This window comes from Antechinus flavipes, chromosome 1 (genome assembly GCF_016432865.1).
Source record: "Antechinus flavipes isolate AdamAnt ecotype Samford, QLD, Australia chromosome 1, AdamAnt_v2, whole genome shotgun sequence".
In the NCBI taxonomy this organism is placed as follows: domain Eukaryota; kingdom Metazoa; phylum Chordata; class Mammalia; order Dasyuromorphia; family Dasyuridae; genus Antechinus; species Antechinus flavipes.
The window spans coordinates 505,409,696-505,436,373 of NC_067398.1; the positions used below are offsets into that span (position 1 = coordinate 505,409,696).

The 26,678-nt window shown below is 34.1% G+C and overlaps 1 protein-coding gene across 1 annotated transcript in view; it reads left to right on the top strand.

The window, feature by feature from the left end:
• ARHGAP28 (Rho GTPase activating protein 28) overlaps nt 1-26,678 on the top strand; it is a 187,921-nt gene that overhangs the window by 108,650 nt on the left and 52,593 nt on the right. Inside the window, exons 2-3 of the mRNA XM_051970425.1 lie at nt 9,423-9,625; nt 14,192-14,409. Of these exons, the coding sequence (XP_051826385.1) occupies nt 9,423-9,625; nt 14,192-14,409 (421 nt within the window). The remainder of the gene's footprint in view (nt 1-9,422; nt 9,626-14,191; nt 14,410-26,678) is intronic.

Consider the following 26,678-nt stretch of genomic DNA (forward strand, 5'->3'; position numbering starts at 1 on the left):
ATCCCGAGGAGATCTGCTTCTTGGATAACATATTTTTTTGCTAACATTTAATAGACAGTATTTGGGACCCTCTCCCCAAGATCCCATTCATGTCATTGTGGGTGCCAATTGAAAAGCAATGAAAAGTTCTGAGTGATTCAGCATTACTCCCCTCATGACCTGGATTGTTTATTTTGTTTTTGTTTTTGTTTTTGTTTGTTTACTTTTTAGCAAACTTTACTGACAAGCATAACCATATTAATTATTTTTTAATAATAGTTTTTTTTTTTTTTAGTTATGAGCAAAGGTAGTTTTCAACATCCACCTTTGCAAGACCTTGTGTTCCAAATTTTTCTCCCTTTCTTTCCCCTCAGACAGCAAGTATTCCAACTTAAGTTAAACATATGCAGTTCTTCAATACATATTTCTACAATTATCATGCTGTGCAAGAAAAATCAGATCAAAATCCAGTCCCCATAGTCTTCTTTCTGGATGCAGATGGCTCGCTCCATCTCAAGTCTATTGCAATTGGTCTGAAACACCTCATAGTTAAAAAGTCACTGGGCTATTTATTTGTTAAGCATTTTCAGATAGGGAGAGAGAAGACTGTATTTTCAGGACACTTTCCTAAAGTTCACCTATTTGACATTGGAATGGGGTTCAGAGTCTTTCTGTCCCAACTCATTCATTTTACAGATGAAGAATTGAAAGTTCAGAGACTCCATGTGTTGTTCAAAGTCACACATATGCTATTTTAAGTACTAGATGTGGTATTTGATCCCTCATCCTTTGTGAAAGAGGTGAGATTTGAACCCCTTCATTCTTTTGTTTGAGGTAGGATTTGAATCTTCATTCTTTGACTTCAACTCACCATGCTGTCTTGTCTGCCTTTTCAGCTCAAAGTATTCTCTACCCGGATGATAGACAAAAAGTTTTCATCCAGCTCAGAATTAGCCAGATATATGCCAATAGCAAGAGGCTAACTGCAGGGTTATGAGGAAGCATAGTGAGTAAAATGTTACATATGTGAAAAAATCTATGTGATCTATGTGAAAAAATTCATTTATTCCAAAGAGTACACAAACACATTTCCCATCCAAGAGAAAATCTCTTTTTAATATTCACCACCATATGAACCTCACAAAGCCCAACAGAATCTGTGTTTAGCTAGTGTGTTCCCTGCCCATAAAACTGCTTCTATCTCACATGTTGAAAATGTCCTTGGCTTTTGGCGACTTACATAATAATTAATTCTCAGTATAATGGTAAATGCTGGGCAGTTTTTTTCTGTGATAAAAGTTGCTTTGCCTCATAACCACATACTATTTCTTGTTTAGTTTTTGCTGCTAGTGTTTCACAATAAAGAAACAAACAGGCGATGAAATCTGTTTTCTCCAAATATGGTGAAGTCTAAGGTTGTAGATTAAAGCTCTTTAAGCAGATGGAAGGACTAGGGATGATAATTATATAATGTTTGAAGGGGTAGAGATCATGTTAATTTCTCTCTCTATTCAGCAGAAACTATTGGGATGTGACTTAAAAAAAAAAAAAGGCATTTTCATCTTGCTGTTGGATGTCCTTTATAAAAAGCCTGGGGTCACCCCATAGAGATGACTTCACCTACAAGTACTTTTCACTTGAAGCTGACTGCTCCTTAGTCAGCTTTTAAAGGGCTATGCTCTACAATCTTGATTTTTAGAAAGTCTTTAATAAAGCTGCTTTTCTTTGAAGTACCTTGAAAAAACTCTTTTGTGTAAGCAGACTGTTAATAGGATATTTTCATTCTAATTACAGAAACAAGGCCTGAATATCCCTCTACCTTAATTAGCTTATACCATGAAAAGAATCATTTAGCAAATGGCTCCAGTTAAATTTTAAATTCCTAAATAGTATATCATATCTACTTCTTTGCTAAAGTAGTTTGTGAACAGATAGAAATTACATCCATTGTATGACTTGTGATCCTGCTTAATATATAAGATCCATGCACAGCAAATGTGGCTATTCTGCTAATCAAATGACATTTAAATTCTAGGTTCTTAACTTGAGGTCCAGGGATTTTAAAAACAACACATTTTTTAAAATGTCAATAATAGCTTTTTATTTTCAAAATAAACCAGCTCAAAAAGGAAAATAATTTTCAAAGATAATTTTCAACATTGCAAAACCTTGTGTTCCAAATTTTTCTCCCTTCCTTCTCCCCTACCTCCTCCCCCTCTAAACAGCAAGTAATTCAATATAAGTTAAATATGTGCAGTTCTTCTGAGCATATTTCCACATTTATCATGCTGCACAAGAAAATCAGATCTGAAAGGAAAAAAATGAAAAAGAAAAAAAGCGAGCAAGAAAATAAGTGAAAATACTATGAACAACACAATAATATATATATTTCTTGTAATAGAGTTCCATTATATTTATTTAATGCACTTTAAAACATTATTCTGAGAAGGGATTCATATCCTTCCCTAAACTGCCAAAGGGGCCTGTGATCCCAAAAGTTAAAAACCTTTGCTTACTTCTAGAATTTGCAGACTGTTTGAAAAGCCACTAGATCTTCTAAATAGTTTCCTGCATAGGAATGGTGAGAAGATACAAATTTTACTAGATTTAGGTATTCAAAGATTAGTAAGGTATAAATTCCTTGGTGTCTCTCAGGGGAGAGCATAGGGGAAGACATGAAAATTTGAAAAGAATAAAGAAAACAGTTTCTCCCTTGAAATCTGTAATGGTGTCTTTGAAGTTTCAGCCATCGAAAAGATGGCAAAATAAAAGACAAAAAGGGCTTATCTTGTGGAGCTAAAAGCAATGCTGTGATTAACTTTAATCATGCTGCTGTTATGAATTTTATGTGTTACTGAAATTCTTTGATTTTGAAAAATTGAATAAAAATAAGTCACTGTAAATGTCTGAAAGACAGAAATATGCATAATATCAGAGAAAAGATGAACAAAGATATATTCTAATGAGGGGGAAATTTAAGAACTTTTTCTATTTGTATCTTTGGAAACTTTTGGGGAATGTTTCTTTTATTCTCCCATTCCCCTTTTTTTTCTTTTATGAAGAATTCAGTGTATCCTTCTAATCATCCCATCCATATTATGGCAAATGGATAATTCTGGTAATAAAACGCATATGTTGTCATCGCTAAATGAAATTGAAGCATGGCTTTTTGTGAGCTGTATTTTATGAAGCAGCAAATGCCCACAGCTGGGTTTCATTCATTGTCCTTGTTACCACACTCAACCTTGGATTCCCAATGCTGGCTAAAATACAAAGGTGCTCAGACCACCCCCTGAGTGAAGAACTCTCAGCTGTTAGCTAAGCCATCACCTTAACCTTAGGTCTAGGAACAAGTGTGATAGATGATGTTATGAGCAGTTAGAATGACACCAGATTCTTAAATTTTTTTTTCAAAGGAAAACAAGGATGAAGGATGGAAGGGAAAATACTGTGTAAAGTATTCTCTTTCATCTAGGATGGTTGAGGAATGGGGTGTTTTGGTTACTCAAGTCATCTGTTCAGCAGATAATTAGCCTAATATGGATCAACTTTGGCAGTGCTTCCAAGTACAACTAGAGAATAGTCTGCAGGTTTTTGTTAAGGATTAGCCTTAAAAGGTTCTAGGAAGCTAGAAGGGCCCCACAAGTTTGTTATTGTTGTTTTTTTCCCCCTAACCCTTTCATTTTAAAGCTAAACACTAAAGCTCAGACAACTTAAGTGACTGCCCAAACTCATTTGTTATGAATGGTAGAGCCTGAATTCAGACCCAGTTCATCTGGCTTCAAATTTCATATTCACACACACACATACACATACACACACATATATATATATAAAAGCTTAGCGTGTGTATATATATATATATATACACACGCTAAGCTTTTGCTTGATTGTTAAATTGACCGTAATGACTCTCAGAGACTATCTCCTAGGTCATTGGGAGAGTATACCACTTGGATGAAATCTTAGTCCCATGAAATATTGAAGAAGAAAATTATTATATATATCACATATTGCTGATGAAGAATTAAAATAATAATTATAATAAAATATAATTAATATTACATTTCTACTCAACATAAATTACTCCTTTGGTTGAATTTTCAATAGGTACATTTGGATTTTTTTCCATACCTCAAATCATTATCATGGATGTCAATTTTCATTATATCATAGATACATAAATATTCCAATTAACAGAGATTCCTTGTTATGGAATATTATTGCTCTATAAGAAGTGATCAGCAGGATGATTTAAAAGAGACCTGGAGAGACTTACATGAATTGATGGTAAGTGAAATAAGCAGAACTAGGAGATCATTATACAGAGCAACAAGAAAATTATACAATTATCAATTCTGATTGACATGGCTTTCTTAAACAATGAGATGATTTAAACCAGTTCTAATTGTTCAGTAAAGAAGAGAATCAGCTACACCCAGAGAGAGAACTAGGGGAAATGAATGTGGACCACAATATAGCATTTCCACTCTTTCTGTTATTGTTTGCTTGTGTTTTTGTTTTTTCTTTCTTTCTAGATCCGATTTTTCTTGTGCAGCAGGATATGTATAAATATGTATATGTATATTGGATTTAATGTATACTTTAACATATTTAACATGTATTGGACTATCTGCCATCTAAGGGAGGGAGGGGAAGGAGGAGAAAAGTTGGAACAAAAGGTTTTGCAAGGGTCAATGTTGAAAAATTACCCATGCATATGCTTTGTAAATAAAAAGCTATAATAATAAAATTAAAAAAAAAACAGATTCCTGTAGAATGCTAAATGACTGAATTAATAAGCGTTGATAACTGTCATTAAGAGAAGTTACTCATTGTGGAAGGGCTTGGAAATTTAAAATAGAATAAGAGTCCCAGATAGCTTATGAGAACAAATAATGAGTATCCCCCAAAGATTTTTTTTTTTTAGCTCCTCTTCTCTTTTCCTTTTCTTTTATCTCACCTGGTAATCTCACCAATTCCCATGTCTTTGATGATAATCTCTACTCAGGTGACTCAGATCTAACACTGACTCATAATGTTTCCCTTCCCAACTTTGCTATTTCTGTCGGGGGACACCACCATATTCATAGTCATCAAAGCTCTTGGTCTTAGGGTAATTCTTGATTCGTCTTTTAATCTCATCCCCACATATCTGGTATTGTTAAATCTTGTCATTTCTACCTCCTCATTTTTCTTACATGCTCCCTTTTCCCTTACACTGCTATCACATAATCTTCTGCTTAGTTTCCATATTTCAAGTCTTTTCTCAGCTGTCAAAGTGTTTTTTTTTCCCCTAAAGGATTGATCTCAATATCCAAATAGTCCAATGGTTTCCTCTTACCTCTAGGATCAAATAGAAAATCCTTTATTCAGTTAAAGCATTTTTCAAGTCTCCTTCTACCTTTTTAGCCATGTACTTTAGTGATCTCATACTACAATCAAGCAATATTGCTCTTCTTGCTATTGGGCACCCAGCACAAGCCATTGTCTTTTCATTGATTTTCCCTCATCTGAGAAATTCTCTTCTTCACTTCCACCACTTATCTTCCCTTTAATACTCTGAACAAATCCCATCTTCTGAAAGAGGCATTTTCCAATTTCCCTCCCACTCTCCATCCCCTATACTGGTGCCTTTCCTCTGATATTATCTCCCAATTACTTTGAATTTATCCTGTATGTACATAAATGTTTGCATATTGTCTCCCAAATAGAATATGAGGTCCTTAAGCATGGGTTTTTGCCTTTTTTTTTTTTTTTTTTTTTTTTTTTTTTTTTATCCTCAGTCCTTAGCACAGGGCCTGATACACAGTATTCATTTAATCAATAAAATCCAATTCACTGACAGACAGCTATAGATCTTCAAGAAGTACAAATCCAACCATGGCTTGATAGGAATCAAATATCATTGATAAGCACTGATCATTATTGACAAATACTCTTCTTGGACTCTGCAGGAAGGCCAAAAAGAGTCATGGGAATAGGAACAGATTTAACAAATCTCTAATTTCTAAATGATCCTTCTGAAAGCACTTAAGGACAGATGTCATGAAAGTTTCATTTGCAAAGGCTTGGTCTAGACTTGTGAAATGGCATCTCTGTAGAATAAATATCTCCTAAACAGATTTATCCTCAGCTATCCCTCCCCCACTTAATCCTATTATATTTTATTTGAGGTATAGAATCATTTGTCTTATTCATGGGCACTCAAAACATATTTGAAATGATGACTCCATTATGAAAGTATATAATATTTCTTTCAAGTTTTAAAACTTAGTTGAGTATTAATGCATGTGATTGAGTTAATTAATTGTTGATTATTCCCTTTTTTTTTGCATTGGAGAATGGTAGAGATAGAAAACAAGATCAGATGGCTGCTATTACAATAAATTGGGTTAGAGAGTATCAAAACCTTTATTATGGTGTCAGCTGTGTGAATGTATAGAAGGCTACAAGAGCCAGTGTAAAGTAGAAATGGTAGGTCTTAGCAATTGATTGACTATGGCTGGTGAGGGAAAGAGAAGAATCAAAGATAACTGAGATTTTGAGCTTGAAATACAGAAGTTGGTGATAACAGTAATAACAATGAGATATTGGGGATATTTGGTGGAGTAAGATAAGTTCAGTATTAACTTGCAGAGTCTGACTTGAAGAGTTGAGATATCTAACAAGCAATTGAAGATAAAGGACTAAAATTCAACTGAAAGTTGGAAGTGGGAATATAGATTTAGGAGTGCTTTGCCCTGAGTTTAAACTAGCAAGCTCTCCAAAAGTATTAGTGGGAAGGGGAGATGGTGAAAAGACAGACAGATAGACAGCAGAAACAAAGAAGAAAACTGAGGGCAATTCAGGAATTGTAGGAAGAATAAACACCCAAGTAGAAAGAATCTCAGGAAGGAAAAAGTCTGTAAGGAAAGAATATCCAGAATAAGGTATTAAATGAGGACCAAGAAAGGCTCTTGAATATAGTAATTGAGGAGTTAGATTTGAAAAGAATGGTTTCAGTCATGTTTTGTAGCCCTATACAAATGTCACCCTGCTGCGAAGCAAGAAGATTATTTTTGTTGGCAAAGGAAACTTCTGGGCTCTTTTCATCCTTCTCCTTATGGCAGGCAGCTATTTCAAACTGGTTAAACTCTAGGAAATAGCTGTAGAATTGAAGTGTTCACTTGTATCAATTTCCTTTTTTTTTTCTTTTTTAAAGAGTTGACAGCTTTTTAAAAACAGATTATATTGGAGCTGCAGTAATTTTTCACATTACCTTCTCATCTTTAACTTTTTTGATTTCATGTTTACTTTGGCCCTACCAGCTGATGATGTGATAGCAGGCAGACAAATGACTCAGAGATGATTGCTACCTTTGGAATCAGTTACTGTTAGGTTATGAGGTGGTCAGCATCAGTTAAAAAATACCATGTTTGGCACTGATCATAGCCAGTGTCTCAGGCATTTTAATATCACTGAATATAATATTTGAAGTAAAAAGACCAAGGTTTAAATCCTAGCTTTAAATCTTAGATAATGTAAAAAGCTATGTAGTTAGACTCAAATAGGAACAGACACTAATAATACATAATAAGGATCTTTGTAGACTCAATAATGACTTAGTTTTAAAATATATTATCCCAGTAACAAATTGCTTACTATCTTAGGGAGAGGGAAGAAGGGAGAAAATTTGGAACTCAAAATTTAAAAAAAAAAATGAATGTTTAGAATGTGACTTTACATGTAATTGGGAAAAAACAAAATGCTATTAAAATATATAACAATATATACTTATATGTAACATAAATATATACTTATATTTATGTATACATATGTATGTATATAAACATATTATATATCATATATTTTAAATTATGTAATATATATATGTGTGTTCATATATATAAAGTCTGTGTTTTATTCTTTGGGGATAGCTAGGTGAGGCAGTAGATAGAGTGCCAGGTCTAGAACCAGAAAGATTTATATATTTTTTTGAGTTCAAATCTCTTCTCAGATACTTGCTATCTGTCTAACCTTGGGAAAGTCATTAATCCTATTTATCTCAGTTTCCTCATCTGTAAAATGAACTGGAGAAGGAAATGGCAAATGATTCCAGAGAGATAGAAGAAGCAAAGATATTAAGACAGTTAAAAAACATGGGAAACAAGGTGAATGGTGATGCCATAGACAAAAAGGGAGGTTAGAAGGAAGAGCAGATTTAAAGAAAGTTTTAGAAGGGTTAAGTTTGAGGGCTGATGGAATGATTAAATATCCTGTGTGTATTTTGAAATCTGGATATGGAATTCTTGAGAGAGGTCAAGATTAGATTTATAGTTTTGAATATCCTCTGTATGGAGAAATTGTTGAAATAAAAGAAAAGAGGCGATAAATAGATCCTTAAATGTAGAGATGAGTAGCTGATTGATGATTTTGGAGAGAATAGTTTCAGTAAAATGGTGTAGATGTATGGCCACTTGCAAGGAGTTAAGAAGAGAATGGGTATTAAGTAGAAGAATTTTGGATAAGTAAAAGCACTGATAAGTCTTGAAGCTTTCTCCAATTCCTCTTAATTCTAGTGCCCTTTCTCTGTTAGTTACTTCCTGTTAATCCTATAGATAGCCTGTTTTTTTAATACTACATATAGTTTATATGTATGTTTATGTGTGTCTGTCAATCTATTGTACATATTTGCTTTGCACAATGCCTGTTATATAGTAGGTGCTTAATAAATGCTTTTAGAATGATTGATGCATATAATTTTTTCAAATCAGAGAAGAAATAGAATAGTAGCTGGATGGATTAAGAATGTGAAGGGAAAGTTTTTCTCAAACTAAAGTGACTTGAATATGTTTGTAGGCAGAGGGGAGGCAGTTGGTAGAGGGAAAGAGAATGAAGATTTGAGAGAGATGATAACCTTGGAATCTAGAGTCTGGAAAAGAAAACATGGGATCAAAGGTCTATATGAGCAGTTAGGGGATACTATACTTTCTCTTTGACAAGAAAAGAGAAAAAAAAGTATGTGAAACCTTTTAAAACATAAATGAAAATGGCTTTCATTTTTAAGCTGCTGAAAATTCTGATTTTCCCTACCAGGAGAACATGAGTCAACCTGGAATTTTGTTTTCCAGTTGGATTCAGTTTCTTGGAAATAATGCCATATACTATATTTAAAAGTATGAAAGAACATGCACTTGTAGGTTTGGGGCACCCCAAAGATCAGCATTTCATTGTTCATTTGCAGTGTGATATAGAGAGCAATGAATGAAATTGAAGACATGTATAATGTACATTCCAGTGTGGAAATCTTCATAGATCAATAATGGAAACAGTTATAGTAATACTTTTTAACTTCATTTCTATTTAAAAGATGATGCCCTAAAGCACTGATATTTTTTGTTTTGTATTAATTTCCCAAAGTGCTTTAGACTTATTTTAATTGAATTGCCTTCTTCCCCCAGAAAATCTATCCCTCGCTGCCGAAGAATTAACAGAATGCTGTCCAATGAGTCCCTCCATCCTCCTACATTTAGCCGGTCCAACTCCCAAGCCTCCGTAGATAGTACTTCAATGGAGGATTTCTGGTGTGAAGTTGAAAGTATTAAAGAAAACAGTGAGAGTGGACAGGAAGAACAGATAGTTACTGAGGTCAAGCCTGCTGATGGTGAGTAATATCCTATTTTGTTTCACAAGTTATGATTTCTGTGGATATTTTTTATTGCCTCCCCTATTCCTTTGTTCTGCTCAAACAGAAAACAGAATAAACTTAGTGAACCAACAGACTTCCCTGTATTAACAACTTCAAGTTGATATAAGTTCTTGCCAACTTCAGGGAAACTTGAACTGGATGAAGGTCACATTTCTTCCCACCCACAGAGCACCAGCTGAGCCCTGGTATGAGGATATTTAGGGAAAGAGGTCAGATCCCTTTATTTACATTGACATGGGATGATCTAGTTTTTTTTTTGGTTAGAGCTCTTACTTGGGATTAAGAATTCTGGAGAAAAGGCTGATCTCTATGAAGGGAAGACATAGACCCCACAGATGACCAGACTGAACCCCTTGATGGAGATGGGGTTTGTATATAAACTCTGTAAGTTTGTGTAACACAAAGCAAAATTATTTAAAGTTTTCCATACAGTGACGAGTATAAGGGAAGTCGAGCAGCTTAGAGACAACCTTCAGAAACACTATGAATTAGGCTTCCTTTGGGTAGGAGAACAAATCAGATGGTCCTAATGGAGAGGTCCTAGCATTTGGGACTAACAGTAATAAGTGGGTTGTTTGCTGAGTGATCCAAATGCCACTTTTCCTGAATGTCCAGTGGTCTCACCAAGAGAAAAGAGAGTGCTTGGGGAAAAATGAAGGGACTCCTGAGTATAATTAGTGGTGAGTGGTAAAATGCTTGTGGAGCAGGTATGAATGGGTTTTGGACAAGAGGCAATTTGTTAAGAGTATGAAGAGAGAGTTTTCTCTCTTCCTCTTCTCCTGATTCCATTTTGGCTTTCTGAATTCACAAGCAACCTAGAGGAAACCTGGATTTATCCAATAGTTTATTGAATTCACATAACTATGGGAAAGCAAGTTCATTACTCTTTCATAACCCACATATAATCCTTTCCTTCTGAATATAAGATTTCCTATCTAATAAGGGACACCCCCCTTTGCTTCTATCTCCATGAGGCTCCTGTTCCTCTCTTCTTCTCCTGATTCAAACACTAGCAGAGCCCTGCAGTCTGGCTCCAGCCTATTTTTCTAGACTGGTGCTACTGTGATTCATGATGTTCTGTTTCCCATCATCATGTCTTTGCTCAGGATGTCTTAAGTGGTTTGAATACTCTTCCCTTCTCACCAATATCTCTTAGAATCCTTCTATGCCTTCAAGAAGCAGCTTAGATGCCATGAGGACTTTTTTGATTTCCCTCCCTAGCAGTTCCCAAATAACTTTGTACTAATTTATTTCATATATATTTTGTATTCACTCATCTATATAAAAAAAATTTTTTTTTGGTCTCAGAATGTAAACTTCTCAAAGGTGAGGACTATTTGATCTTTGTAACTCCAACACTTAGCACAGTGCTTTGAATGAATGTATTGGGTATTTAATTAATACTTGTTAAATTGAACTGAACACATGTTTGAGTTATTATATGGTTATCATGAGAGATCACAGCTTAATGGGAGAGAACATGTGAACACTAGATAAAAACAAGATATATTGTTCAGTTGTGGCTGACTTTGCCTCTATTTGGAGTTTTCTTGTCAAAGATACTGGAATGGTCTTCCATTTTCCTCTCTAGCTCATTTTACAGATGAGGAAACTGATTAAAAAGGGTTAAATGACTTGTCCATGATTACATAACTAGTAAGTATCTGAGGCCATATTTCAGTCCGGTCTTCCTGACTTCAGGTCTGGACATTATCCACTATGTCACATAGTTTCCCAAATAAAATATGGACAGGATAAATTGAAGACAATTTGTAGAGGGAAATGTAGAGAGAGAACCCCATGGAGGGCTGCTCACTGACAACAAGATAAATACAAGAAAAACATGATACATCAGGAAGAGTAATTAATGTCTTTGAGACTTGGGTTCTATTCGCCACTCTTTGCCACTTACTACATTTGTGATATTGGTTGTCATTTTCACCTTCAGGCCTCAGTTTCCTGAGGAAATAAAATGGGGAAACTAGGTTGGATCTAGATGACTTTAAAGTCCCTTCCAGAACTAAATTTATCATCCTTGGAATTATCAAGCTCCTCCTTCTTTTCTGGTAACCCCAAATTACCAGAGATGATCTCAACAGCATTTTTGGGATCCCCACAAAAAATATCTCCAATACTGCAACAACGTCTGCCAAGAGGTGAGAAGTATGAATCATAGACAGTTTTCTAGAGTAGTTGATAGTCATTATGTGTGGAATACATACAAACATACATACTTACATATGTAATATATACATACATATGTATTATATATACATATATCATAATTCTTAAATCTATCACCATGTTTTCCTTTATAGTAGTGCAAAGGAATTGTTTTTTAGGTCCTATTTACTTCATTATGTATCAATTGTCTTTCTAGTTATCTTTGAATCCATTGCTTTTGTTATTCTGACACCATAATAATATTCCATTACATTTACTTAACATAGTTCATTCAGCTGTTCTTCAGTTATAAAGGATATCCTCTCAGTTTCTAGTTTTTCAATACTACAAAATACTGCAGTAATTATTTTTGCACATCTAGGTATCTTTTCCCTCTTCTGTAATTTCTATGGGGTAGGATATAATCCTTATAAGATTTCTAGTCACTTTTACCTGTTCATGAAACAGGATCTTTTTTTAGGGAACACTTAGGATAATTTCAGTTCCTGGATATATGATACATTTTATGTCATTTGACATTTAATTAATCAGAACTATCCATTATTGCCAGCTTATATCTATAGTACAGTGAATGAAAACTGATGTTCATTATGATGACCTTGAGGCACAGAATAATTTAGAACTTTTTGAATCATCAAAGATTAACTGTTTAGTTAAATTTTAATTATAGTATGATGTCTGTTTTATTCTAATTTTTTGTAAAAATATGCCCATCCCAAGAAATCCCAAGAAATAAATCTTTCTAAAAAAAAAAAAAAAAAAGAAATAAATCTTTCTCATTCTTGGCAGAGGTGGGAGACTGTAAGAATAGAACATTGAATATAGCATCAAATTCAATTGATATATTGCTTAATTTTGCTAATTTAATCCTCCCCACTCTTTTTTATTATCTTTATTTCAAGGAATTATTCATGGAATAGGAGAAGGGAATTGATATATTTGGAAATAAAGATGATAAAAAAAAAGGTATCAATAAAATTTGCAAAAGAAAAAATATCCTATGTAGTATATGTAGAGAATTATATACACACACAAATATAGCTATATATAGATACATATACCATATGTGTCTATATTGTTTAGATGCTGATTGACTCAGATTGAATGTAAATAGCAATCATTTCTACTTTGGCCAGAAACCTTGAGGGCACTCCCTTCCCAGACTTATTTATTTATTTAGCTTTGTTTATTTTTGGGTTGGGTGAAAGGACAAATTCTTTGCCTCAACTGCTACTTAGACTTAATCACTGAATGGGTACAATTTCTGTCAAACTGAGACCTAATGAACCTTAGCTTAAAAAGACCAAGGTCTCCTGCTGTATCCAGGGCCATCTCTAGTCGACCTGATATATATCTGGCCATTGGACCCAAGTGACTCTGGAGGGAAAAGTGAGGCAGGTGACCTTGCACAGCCCTCCCTCACTTAACTCCAATTCACTTGCATGTCATAGCATCCCCCCCACCCGATGTCATGGTCCTCTTTGAGAACAAAGGACAAATAACAATGTACCTATCCACCTGTCTTTATAGACAGTATATTCCTGAGTTTAAAAGACGGCATGACATAGTAAATAACAGTGTTGGTTGGTCTTTGGGTCAGGAAGACAGGTTTAAATATTTTTCTTACCACATACTGACTTTTGACTCTGCACAAGTGGACTTAACCTCTGAACCCCTTCAGAAAAATTTGTAAGATTACAAATAGCAGAATACTTCCCTGTCTGCATTGGTAAACACCCCATACGAATGAAATCATAGGTCTGGTCCTTAAAACAAAACAAAACAAAAAACTAATAAAACTAATAAACAAAACCCAAAAAACCAAACAAATAAAAAACAATACCAAACCAAAGCCTACCTGCTACATATCTTAATTACATGATCACAGGAAGGCTGCTTCAATTCACTTTGTCTGTTTCCTCATCAGTAAATGGTGAATGGCGGGCAGCTAGGTGGTGCAGTGGAAAGTAAATGGTGAATGGATTATTGTGAAACTCAAATGCAGTATTAGAGGCAAAGATCTACTAATGTCCAATCTTATTCTTGTTCCTGTGGCAACTTTCATTTAATCAGAATATTGGATTCACTAGTTTAGACTATATATTGGTTAATAGAGAACCTACCATTTGAAAAATACAGAAGTATGGGTCTTTTAGTCACCTTTCTACAAAATGAATTTTAATAAATTTTTGAAATGATTAATCAGAAATGGTAAGTTTTTTTGTTGTGTTATGTTTTTTTCTTTGTGTTTTCCATTTAATTTCCCCCATATCTGAAATACCCAATGGTGTTTCTTGGTCCATAGAATGTAACCTGTTTCTGATAACTCTTTTGCAGAAGGAGAACTTGAAGCAGAGTGGTTGCAAGATGTTGGTTTATCAACACTTATCTCAGGAGCTGAAGAGGAAGATGGGCAGGCTTTACTCTCCACCTTGACTCGAACCCAGGCAGCTGCAGTCCAAAAGAGATATAACACATATACTCAAACCATGAGGAAAAAGAATAAACACGCAGTGAGGGATGTCCGAGATATCTTTGGAGTTGCTGAATCTCCCGTGAGTAATGCAGATGCTCTAAAAATGCTTTATTATTTGCTTTAAATTGAAAGCAAAGGTTGGGTAAACTAAATCAATTCATTTTAATTGGAAAGAAAATGACAAGAGCATAATACAGTGTTTTATAGACCATGACCTAAAAATGATAAATCTCTATCCTTATCTACAATCTCTCATACAAACTCAAATTCATTCCCTTCCTTTCTGAAAGTTGGAGAGTTATTTTGGCAATGATGCAAGTTTTTGTTGGCCTGGAGGACTGAGATATTTACTCACCAGTCTAAGCATTGGGGGAAACCCTATGATCAAGCAGACTGATGGGAATATGCAAGTGGCATTCTAAATCTATAGGAATATTGGTTTAAAATGGTATATGTTAATAACTTCTGATGAAAACAATAATGTCAAAGAGAGACTCAATTTTTAATCAAATATTATGCAGATGAATGAATGTTCTAAAAAGACATAACAGAATTAAGTGAAAAATGTAGCAAAAAAATGTAGTGAAAAACATAAACTTGAATTCTATTTTATTTATAGTGATTTTATGGCCCAGTTTTCTAATGAATTGGAACTTACTTCTATTTCTCTTTTTGATTTTTCATTCATTCATCTGTCCATTCTTTTATTTATCCTTTTAACAATATTCACATGTGTGCAGACTTTATATAATATCTCATCTATTCCCTAAAACATTCCCTTAAAATTGATAGTGCCAGTATTACTATTCCCATTTTACAAATGAGGGAACTGAAGCTTAAGTCAAATGACTTATCTTGGTCACACATTTGGCAAGTAGAATTCAGATCCTATCACTCCTTCAATATTCTTGCTTCCTAGAACAAAGCACTGTACTGTGTTTTGTTCCAGTGGAAATTCAAAGAGTGAAAGATGTGGAGAGGGATGGGAAGAGTGCAATTTTAAGGAGATCAGTAGAAAACAAAGCCTGATATAATGGACTCAGAAGCTCTTAGTTCAGAAGATATGCTTTAGTACGGGACTTTTAAAACTTTTTTTTTCCACTCATGACCCTTTTTCACCGTAAATTTTTTATGTTAACCCGGGTATATATATATAGATATATAAAATAGATATGCAAATGAAACATTTACTGATAACAAATCAAAATTCCACAACCCCCACATTCAGTTATGCAATCCTATATGGGGTCACATATTGGGGCCACAATTTAAGAAGCTTTGCTTAGTGGAAATGGTCTGGGTTCAAATTCTGATTTGCTTGAGAAGATTGTCTTGGCACTTGAATCTTTGGGATATTTAGTCTCCTCATCTGTGAGAAAAAGCATTTGGGTTAAACCAAGGATTCTCAACTTTTTTTTGTATCATGAGCTCCTTTAACTCTGGCCCTACTGGATCTCAGGACTTCTTTGTAATGGGACAGAAAGGAAGTTTGAGATGAAGAGTAGGGAAGAAGAGAGGGAGCCCATGAAGAATAAACTATTTCAATTCAAACCTGGTTTTAGACACTCACTAGCTATGAGACTTTGGGTATATTACTTAACTCTGTTTGCCTCGGTCCCTCATCTGTAAAATTAATTAGAGAAGGAAATGGCAAAATCACTTTAGTAGCCAAGAAAACTCCCAAGTCAGGTCACCAATTGTTAGCTACAACTGAAATGGCTTAACAGCAAAACTATGTGATGACTATTGCTACTGCTGTTACTGCTACTACTGCTATTACCTCTACTACTACTATTACTACTACTGCTACTACTACTCCTAATCCTGTTATTACTACTGTTTCCACTGAAGAACTAGCAGCATATTTGTGTTTGGCATATATTTCTTTGGAACCTAGAGAGTCTTTGTTGTGAATACAGTAGATAAAATTTAGGTTTGAATTTAGGAAGATTAATCTCAAATTTTGTCTGTTGTGCCACATAGCTATTCCAATCATGATAACTAGCATTTATAATAGACAAAATATTCATAATTTATAAATTATTATAACATTATATATTATATAATGTCATATTATAATGATTAAATAATTATAATCATTTTATTAATTATAAAATGATAACATATTTATATATATTTATTTAGATAACACATATATACATATCATATAAATAATCTATTTAATAATACTATAATACATATTTATATCCATAACTATAAAATATTATACACCAAATTATTAAATTATAACATAATTTAAGGTTGGCAGAGTTTTTATTTCATTTTTTCTCATTTGATCTTCCCAATAAAATCTGTGAGTTATCTCTATTTTACAGATAAGTTAGCTGAGGCAATGAAGGGACTATGACTTACTCAGAGTTACACACATAGTAAAATATATGAAACAAGTTACAAATTTAAATCTTTCAGCCCCATTCAATATTTTATCTGCTTCTTAAGAAAACAACTCTCCACTCTTTTATTTTTGACATGAGTCTTACAAGAAAGAATATCTTACTTATGACATTTCATTTGATCCTTTTGATCCATGTTACAGATAGTAAGAATCTCTGGCATTAATTGAATAATGAAAGATCAACTTATAACAATATTGATATCAAATGGCAAATTTAGCTAGCAAGAATTCATAGTTTCTTGAGTATCTTATTCTTCAATGACAAAAAAAAAATCCACTTGATTTGTTTTGAAAATTTTGAAAACTTTTTATAAGTAATAAGGTCTTACAGTCATATTTATTATCAGTTCAAACTAAGATATAAACACTTGGAAAAAGGATCAATAATAACAATTTTGGCAAACCGAATTCTCAATACACAGATGACCATGTTTAATTTTTATTGCCATATATATATACGTACACATACACACACATGTACACAAAACATATCCAGTCCATGTGGGGTGATAAGGATCTGTACTTTGATGACACTAATGGGAAAAGGGATAAGTGGAAAGAGTTCCCGAGTACTATAAAAAAGAATAGATAGGATAGTCTAATAAGTGATTGCATATTAAGTTTTGAGGGAGAAAAAAAAATCCAAAATAACTCCAAGGTTGGGACATGGAACATCCAAAGTGGAGATGTCTTAATGACAGCAATAGTAGTAGCTGTTTTTGTTTGGAATAATAATAAATATCTATAGTGTGTTTTAAGGTTTGCAAAATACTTTACAAAAAGTGTCCATTTGAGATGAATAGAGTAAACCCTTCACTGAACTCTACCATTCCAGTACTTTTCATCTCCCTTTCTTTTTTCTTTCTCTTTCTATCCTAATAAAAGACTTGCTCTTAAATTTTATCCTTCTTTTGTTCAATAAAGAATATCTATATCCCTTTCTCAGTTCCTTCCCACTTCATATCCCATGTATACTCCATAGGTGCTTGTGGTAAACAATTGAAGCCACAGAAATGCAAGTGAGATTAATTGACAGTTTATGGGAAATGTCAGATTAAACCTTAATTTAATGGGTTCTGGTTTCATGCTAATAAGTTAATGTAATTCACTTCCTCAGTCTTTTTATTTTGATTTAAAAAAAAAAAAAACAAACTGAACATCAAATAAAATTAGTATTTTCGTAAGTATAATAAAGAAGAAAAAAAGGTTGGACTTGAAATTGGAATCTCTATTATATACAGCATACTTTTGTTTTTATAGATATAATCAATCCAACATACCGGTAATCTTTAAGGATAATGACATAATATAATTAGCTGAATAAACAGAAATTTTGCCACTTTACCCCTTTGGTAATAGAAGTGAAATTGTAAGGATTAAATGAATGAGTGAATGAATGAGAAAGTATTATTAAGAGCTTATAATGTGCTAGTCTCTGGGCCAAGCAATACAAATTGTAAAAAATAAGATAATTTTCACTCTGAAGGAGTTCTGCAGGGCAAATAGGGACCTGGAAGTCCTAAGTGGTGAGGCTGAAAGACTACCTCAGTAGATCAGATAACAGTAACAGGTCTGTCTGAAGCATTTTAGGAGGTAGCAGCAAGAATATTTTGTGAATATAGCAAGAATATTTAGAGAATGGGTCTTATGGAATGTTCAAAGGTGATTAACTAGGGTGGTGAAGGAGTGAAAGGCTTTGAAGTCATGTCATATGAGGATTGTTTTTTTTTGTTGTTGTTGTTTTTTAAGGAACTAAAGTATTTAGCCTTTTTAGCTGTCTTCAAATATTTGAGGTCTGTCTTGTGGAAAAGACTTGTTCTATGTGACCTTAGAAGGAAAAAGAAGGAACTGGGTAGAAGTTGGAAAAGCAGATTTAACATAATGAAAATGTCCTTAATAATTAGAGTTCTGTAAAAGCGAAATGAGCAATCTCAGGATGGAATGAGTTTGTCCTCAATGGAGATTTCAAGTCAAGGCAAATGGTCATTTATTTGGAAACATATTATGTAATGTATAAAATTGGAGAAGATGGTTTTTATAATCTCCCATAACTCTGACATTTTTAAATTCTTTGAGTCAGAATAGTATGAGATAAGGTTGGAAAAGTAGCGTGATAAACATATTCTGCATTACCTTATGTCACACTAAGTAGTTTGAATTTGTTGCAATAGGCAAAGCAAAGACATTTAAGAGTCTTGACTACAGGAATAACATGATGAGATCTTTATATAAGGAAGACAAATAGGGCAATGGTTTGTAGGATGGACTGAAATGGGAATGAAGTAGAAGTAAGAAAATATATTAGGATGAGACTGTGGTAGCAGTACCAAATGTAAAACTATATTATAAAGCAGTAGTCATCAAAACCATTCGATATTGGCTAAGAAATACAGTGGGAGATCAGTGGAATAGATTAGATATACACAACACAATAATCAAGGCCTATAGCAATCTAGTATTTGATAAATCCCCAAACTCCAACTTCTGGAATAAGAACTTACTATTTGATAAAAATTGCTGAGAAAACTGGAAAATAATGTGTCAGAAACTTGGCATGGACCTATATCTCACACCCCATACCAAAATAAGGTCAAAATGGGTACATGATTGGGGCATAAAGGAGGATATCACAAATAAATTTGGAGAACAAGGGATAATTTACCTATCAGATCTTTGGAGATGGGAGATATTTATGACCAAAGAAGAACTAGAAAACATTATGAGAGGCAAAATGGGCAACTTTGATTACATTAAATTAAAAAGGTTTTGCACAAACAAAGCCAACAGGAACAAGATTAAAAGGGAAGTACAAAGCTGGGAAAAAATTTTGATAGCCAGTATTCCTGATAAAGGTCTCATTTCTAAAATATATAAAGAACTATAAAATTTATAAGAATACAAGTCATTCTCTAATTGATAAGTGGCCAAAGGATATGAACAGACAATTTTCAAATGATGAAATTAAAAACCATCTATAATCATATGAAAAAATGCTTTCACTATTGATTAAAGAAATGAAAGTTAAAACAATTCTGAAGTACTAGCTTACACCTCTCAGATTGGCTAAGATGACAGGAAAAGATAATGATAAGTGTTGGAGGGGATGTGGAAAAACTGGGACACTAATGCATTGTTGGTGTAATTGTGAAATGATCCAATCATTCTGGAGAACAATCTGGAACTATGCCCAAAGGGCTATAAAACTGTAGATGCTTTGACCCAGCAGTGTCATTACTGGGTCTGTATCTCAAGGAAATCATAAAGGAGGGGAAAGGACCCACATGTGCAAAAATGTTTTTAGTAGCTCTTTTTGTGGTAGCAAAGAATTGGAAAATGAATAGATGTCCATCAACTGGGGAATGAATGAATAACTTGTGGTAAATGAAGATAATGGAATATTATTGTTCTATAAAAATTGATGAACAAGCTGATTTTAGAAAGGCCTGGAACGATTTATATGAACTGATGATAAGGAAAACAAGCAGAACCAGGAAAACATTGTACACAACAATAGCAAGAATGTGTGATTCTTCTCAGTGGTTCAGTGATCCAAAGCAATCCCCACAGATTTTGGACTGAAAATCCCATCTGCATCTAGAAAAAGATCTAAGGACACTGAATGCAAATCAACACATGTTATATTCACTTTTTTTCTGTTTTTTTTTTTAAATGTCTCCCATAGTTTTTCCCCTTTGCTCTGATTTTTCTCTCCCAACATGATCCATAAAGCAAGGTGTATTAAAAGTAAATAAACTTACCAAAAAAAAAAAAAAAAAAGGATGAGACGGTGGCAACTAGATGACACAGTGAATAGAGCACTAGGCTTGCAATCAGGAAGACTTATCCTCATGAGTTCAAACCCAGTGTTAGATATTTCCTAGCTGTGTGACCTTAAGCAAGTCACTTAACACTGTTTTCTTCAGATTCCTCATTTGTAAAAAGGAGCTAGAGAAGGAAATGGCAAACTACTCTAGTACTTTTGCCAAAATCTCAAAACTGGATTATGAAGAAGTCAGACAGGAGTGAAAAACTTCTGAACAGTTGAGTCTAAGTTCAAATTAAGTCTAAGTCAAGATCTTAAGAACTTTTATCACTCACAACCCATTTTTTGCTTGAGAATTTTTTACATATCCTCAGTTTATATACATCTATAAAATGGGTATACAACTCAAACACTTACTGATAATAAAGCATAATTTTGTGATATTCTTGCCCTTCCTTCAGTTATATAGTTTAAGAAACTTTGGGCTAAGTAAGTGATGATGAGGACCTTTTTAAGGAAATAGCTGTGGCAATAGAAAGACATTGCCATGTTAAATCAAGACCTTAATCCATTTATCAACATTCTTTGAGCTTACACATTCTGGCTAGAAATTTACCAGACTGTACCATCATTCATCCCAGATCTTTCTATTTTGTACACAGAGATGTTGAATGCCTTGATGAATTCCTGATAAACCATCCCTACAGCATTCCTGGGACCTTTAGAAAATTCATGAAAAAGTAATTGATGTCATATGTCTCAAACATTGACTATTGCAGTAATCTACTAGTCAGTTTCCCTGCTAACAGTCTTTACCCTACAGTTTCTCCTTTTTATTTTACAGCGAGAAGAGCACTCTCTTTGAATTTATAGTGAATTGCTTTGTCTTAAACCCTGTCCCCTCTCCAGACTGAAATTCCTTCCTGGTTTTTTAAAATCTTGACTTAATCTAGTACCTTGCAAATATCTAACCAGAATTTAGCATTCTTAGCTGCAGGAATGGTTCTTACAAAGAGGAGAAATTGTCTTCTTTTTCATAGATATGCAGCATTTCCCTTTTTTTATGTTTCATTTGATTCTATTGTAGCTCTTAAAGAAAACAAATACCAGAAGAGGAGGAAAAAAACCCCACTTCATTAAAGAAAAAAAAAAAATGGTACCCTCCATACAAAGAGACAGCTTTTGAGTGCCATTGCGTAAAAGGAAAACCTGTTTTCTAAATACATTTGAATCCTGCTGGCTCAGTCCCTCTCATAATAGCTCCCAGCTGTTTACAGCAGTTTTATCTTCCAGGAACAATGGCAAGAACGCATTCTGTTTAACCACCCTCAAACCCAATTTCTACTGCCTGCAATTCTTGTAGAGAATGTGTGCTGTTGGTGGGCAGGGGAGGTGGAGGGGCAGTGGGAAGAGAAGTATTCTGGGGTTTAATGAGAAGTTCTGAGACCTGGATGCATCTATACATCCCAGCAACAGCTGAATCCCAATCTCTTTTCCTTTCTTCTATACTTGTTCTTGGCTCTCTGTAGTAACTATTAAGATGTTGACAAATTGGTTCTTTCCACTGGCTTTGGGGTCCATGGCTTGTCTTGTATGACTTGTCCAAATGGAAAAAGATTTTTGGGAACATGGTTATCTCCTCTGCATTATCTTTCTGCTATTCATATTTCCTCTTCTAATGAGAGTTCCTCTGTGCTGTATGTCACCGAATACTGCTGCTATTTTCATCTTTAACAATCCATAACTGGAAAATAAAATCTCAGATGCAAATACATTTTCCAGACAACTTGGTAAATCTTAGCCATATTGTGAAAGATTTTGTTTTCTTTAAGGTAAAGAAAAAAAAACATTAATATTAAAATGAAATACTTTGTGGCTGTGGCAACCACGGACTGTTTCAGTTCAATCAAAATCATTCTTTTCAAGCTGCATAAAAAATTGTTACATTGTCTACTCATGGCTTTTCATAGCAGCATTATATGTTATTGATGGAAAAACAGGAAATAGCTTAAATATCCAATAGGAAATTGGTTAAATAGAAGGCATTGTGGTATAAGCAGAGGCAGCCTCAGAGTTGAGAAGACTTCAGTTCAAGTCTCTGTAATTCTAGGCAAGTCATTCTAAGTTACAAAAACATGTCAGTCCATATAGCTAAAAGGAACTGTTCCATCAGGAATTCCTTACATTATTGAAATCAGAGGTGCAGCCAAAAGAAAATCAATCATTATTTATTAAGGGACTAATATGTGTTAGGTGGGGCATTCAGAAGCAAAAGCAAAATGACCCTTCCTCTCAAAGTGTCCGTATTTTATTGGTTGAAACATCAATGAAATACAAAGCAAATACACGGTAACCTGGGGCAGGGCAGGGTGGAGCTAGTGGAGGGGGCTGGAAAGGTAGAATGTGACTTTAAATGCCAAATCTGAGAACTTCCATTTAATCCTCAAAGTAACAGGCAGCCATGGGAAATTTTTGTATAAGAGGGTAACAAGAATAGACATGCCTAAGGAAACCACTTTGGTAGCTGAGTGGAGGATGCATTGGTATAGGGAAATAATGAAGAGCTAGAAACCAATTAGGAAACAGCCTGAAATAGGTCGGCTAGGTATAGGAGAGAGGAGAAGCCAAGCGATACATGTATGACAAAAATTGATGTGGGAATAGAAACAACAAGGTATATAACTTAATAAAATACTAAAGTAATTAAGATGGACCCAGCATGGAGAATACTGTACAAAGAAGTCTCAAAAATCCCTTGTAAAATAATATTTTAAAGCTATAAAATAAAAACCTTTATGAGATAATAAGAAACAGAACCAGAAAATGGAATATGCACTGCTTTCTCATTAAAGGAAAAGTTAATGAAAATGTATGGATGAAGAATTTTGTTGAGTACTTATAAGTGACTGAAAAATGATTATGATACTTTAGGCCTTGAAATGAACTAATTTATGGTAAATAGTTACAGCTTAGTTGACAACGACAAGCTTTAAGTGAAATATTTGTGATTATAATTACTTTTAAAATATATTTTAATTATTTCCTGACCTTTATGTCAAAGAAAACTTGAGAAGTTATTTCTGACATCTACCTGTTTTAGGGTTTGGCAACTGGATGTGAGCAGCTAGGTAATATAAGAGATAAATAGACCTGGAATGGGAAAATTCATCTTCATGAGTTCAAATGTGACCTCAGATACTTATTAGTTATGTGAGCCTTAAATTTGCTGGCCTCAGTTTTCTCATCTATAAAATGAGCTGGAGAAGAAAATGGAAAACCACTCCAGTATTTTGCCACATATGACTACTACATATGCTACATAAATCAACATTAACCTTACACAAAATTTTGTTCATTTAATTTGATTTATGTAGAATAATAAGAATAGTATTTATAGCAATAAACAGGAGTCATCTATTACACATGTACAACAACTTCGAAATGTCAGACCTTCAGCTCCCCCCAAAAAAAAAACCACAAAAAAATTGCTGCTTATTTTGAAGGGCTTCTGTGTGTGTACCAATCTCTCTACTGCCCCTGAATATTGCCAGAGTGCAATAATCTTTCATGGAAATTTTGTATGTTGTGCCATGAGGAGAAAGGTTCAAGAGCCAGTCCTATATCATGCTTCTTTGACTTTCTCTTCATAGCATTCCCTTGGACATATTCATCCATCTCAATTGGAAAAACCATGAGACTGATCAGGCTTTAAGAGGAAATATGGTGTCTGATTGACACATAGTAGGCTTTTAATCATTTGTTTATTCGTTGAAATCCAACAAGAAGTAGGAACATCATTGCAGTTCCTCAAAGAAACATCCTATTCTCTAAGTAAAACCAGTCACTTCCCGTGAGGCTACCTGGTTTTGCCCCTTTGGATTTCAGCTATTTGAAGTGTCTCTATTTTTTTCTTTTTAAAGAATGGTATCTGGACGAGTAACTTGTTTCCACCCTTGTGTCCAGTCTCTCTGAATGGTCTACCTTCCTTCTCTCTCCCTTAGGCCCTAGTCAACATACCAAGGTGATCTTAGTCAAATGCAATTTATGTTACTCCCTTTTAGTTTTAACCTTTCTCTGTTAGATACAAATTGGATTTTTTCCTCAGCATGAAGCAATTTCAAGGTCACTGGAACTAAAGCTAACAGAAAATTAATTTCCATTTTCTTTTGCCTATTAACAACTCCTGCATTTAAATCTATATTATCCCTTTGTTCAAAATATGTTAGAGACATTATTAACTCATTACTTTTCAAAAACCATACAATTTTCTTTGTCACCCAAGTCCAAACCTTCCCTCTTTGATTCCTGTCTGTCCTTTATCTCAGATATCAAGCCAGTTATCAAACATTATCAATTTTCTTTGATGTTTCTTCCATATCCTTCTTTCCTTTTCCATTCCCATTGTGACACCTTAGTTCAAGCCCTCATCACTTTGTGTGCCTATAATAATTTATATATGTGAATTGCAATTTCAGCTTTCCGGACTGTAGCCTTTCCTTGCCATCTCCTTTTCTTTACCAGAGAATATCTTTTAAAATTACTTCCTTCTCTCTTCAGAAATCTCTAATAGCTTCCTATTGCTGATTCTAGCAAGTCTAAATTATACTGCTTGCCCAAAGCCCTCCACAATTGCTCCAGCTCTGCCTATTCCACTTAATTTTTTACTATTCCCCACAAACTAGTTTCAATCCAAGAGTCTGTCCCTAGCCATTAAGGTCTCTTCTTTTCTTCTGTTTTCAACCTGTGTCATTGTCCATGCTCTACCTTTTGACTAGGAGGCTTTCTTCCATCTCCTGGTTATCCAAATTCTACCCCTTCCTTTAGGCCAGTTAAAGTTCCATTTCATTTAGAAAGTTATAATTCCTTACTCTTTCTCTTATTAATTATCATCTCCTCCAAACTTATCAAGTCAAATACTTATATAGTGCCTGTTAGTGTTTAATTACACAATACCTTATACTTGTTCCACAAATGATTGTTTTGTCTTCCCAGTGAGATGTTAAGTCTCTTTCAATAATATATATAATATTTATAATTGTGAAATAGAAGAAAACTGAACTTCTATTATTATAATGACTAAAGTTGGCTCCAAAGTTGGATACTTATTTTTCTTTTCAGAAATGAAAGATATACACTATCATTCTAATTTGTTGTATTCTCATTCTCTCTCTTTCTGTCGGCTTTTCTCTCTCTCTCTCTCTCTCTCTCTCTCTCTCTCTCTCTCTCTCTCTCTCTCTGTCTGTCTCGCCTCTTGTCTCTTTCTCCCCCTCCCTGTACTTCCTTTTCTTTCCCCTCCCTAATCTCTTGAGTATTTGGTACAAAGAATGACTGAATATCTGGATAGGAGAGAAGAAAGGAATGTCTTCAGAAGACATGTTGATAAAAATGAATGAATGAAAGAATAAATTGTTATTAAGTGCTTACTATGTATCAAATATTGTATTAATTGCTGCATATTAAAAAATAATAATAATGACAGGAACCTGAGATTTCACTAGTGTTCCCAAAGAGGGAACTCCCTCCACCAATGCAGATCAGCATATTATCTGAAACAAAAGCTATACTAGCCTACAAGGAGATTACATTCTGAGGGATTTAAGATGTACCTAGATAAGTAACAGAAAAATATGAAGTATTTTTAATAAGTAGATAGCAGCAACAGCTGGAGAAACCAGAAAAGTCTTACAGAAGAGGCTACATTTCACTTATGCTTTCAAGAAAAATAGGGATTTCTGAAAACTTCAAAGGAAAAGGGGAGTAGGAGGAGATTATATTCCAGACATGGTAGTAAAAGATCTGTGCGAAAACTCAGAGGAAGTTGAAATGTCATGTATGCAAAACAGTTAGTTTGACTAGAATAGTGAGTATGGGAAGGGAAGTAATATGAAATTAAAGAAGAAATATAGTTTAGGGAGCCAGATGTTGGAGGCTTTAAATTTCAGGCTGAAGAATTTTAAAAACTTTATCTTCATAGCAATAAGGGGTCCCTGAAAAATTTTGAGTTGGGGGAATTATAGTCAGATTTGTCTTTAAGAAATAAAACTTTGGTAGCTCTATGGAAAATAAGAGAGGAGAAATTGGAAGAAAGGAAAGCAGTAGGAAGCTGTTTATGGTAATCTAGCCAAGAGGTGATGGGATACTTTTATAAGAGACAGAGTTTATAAAACTT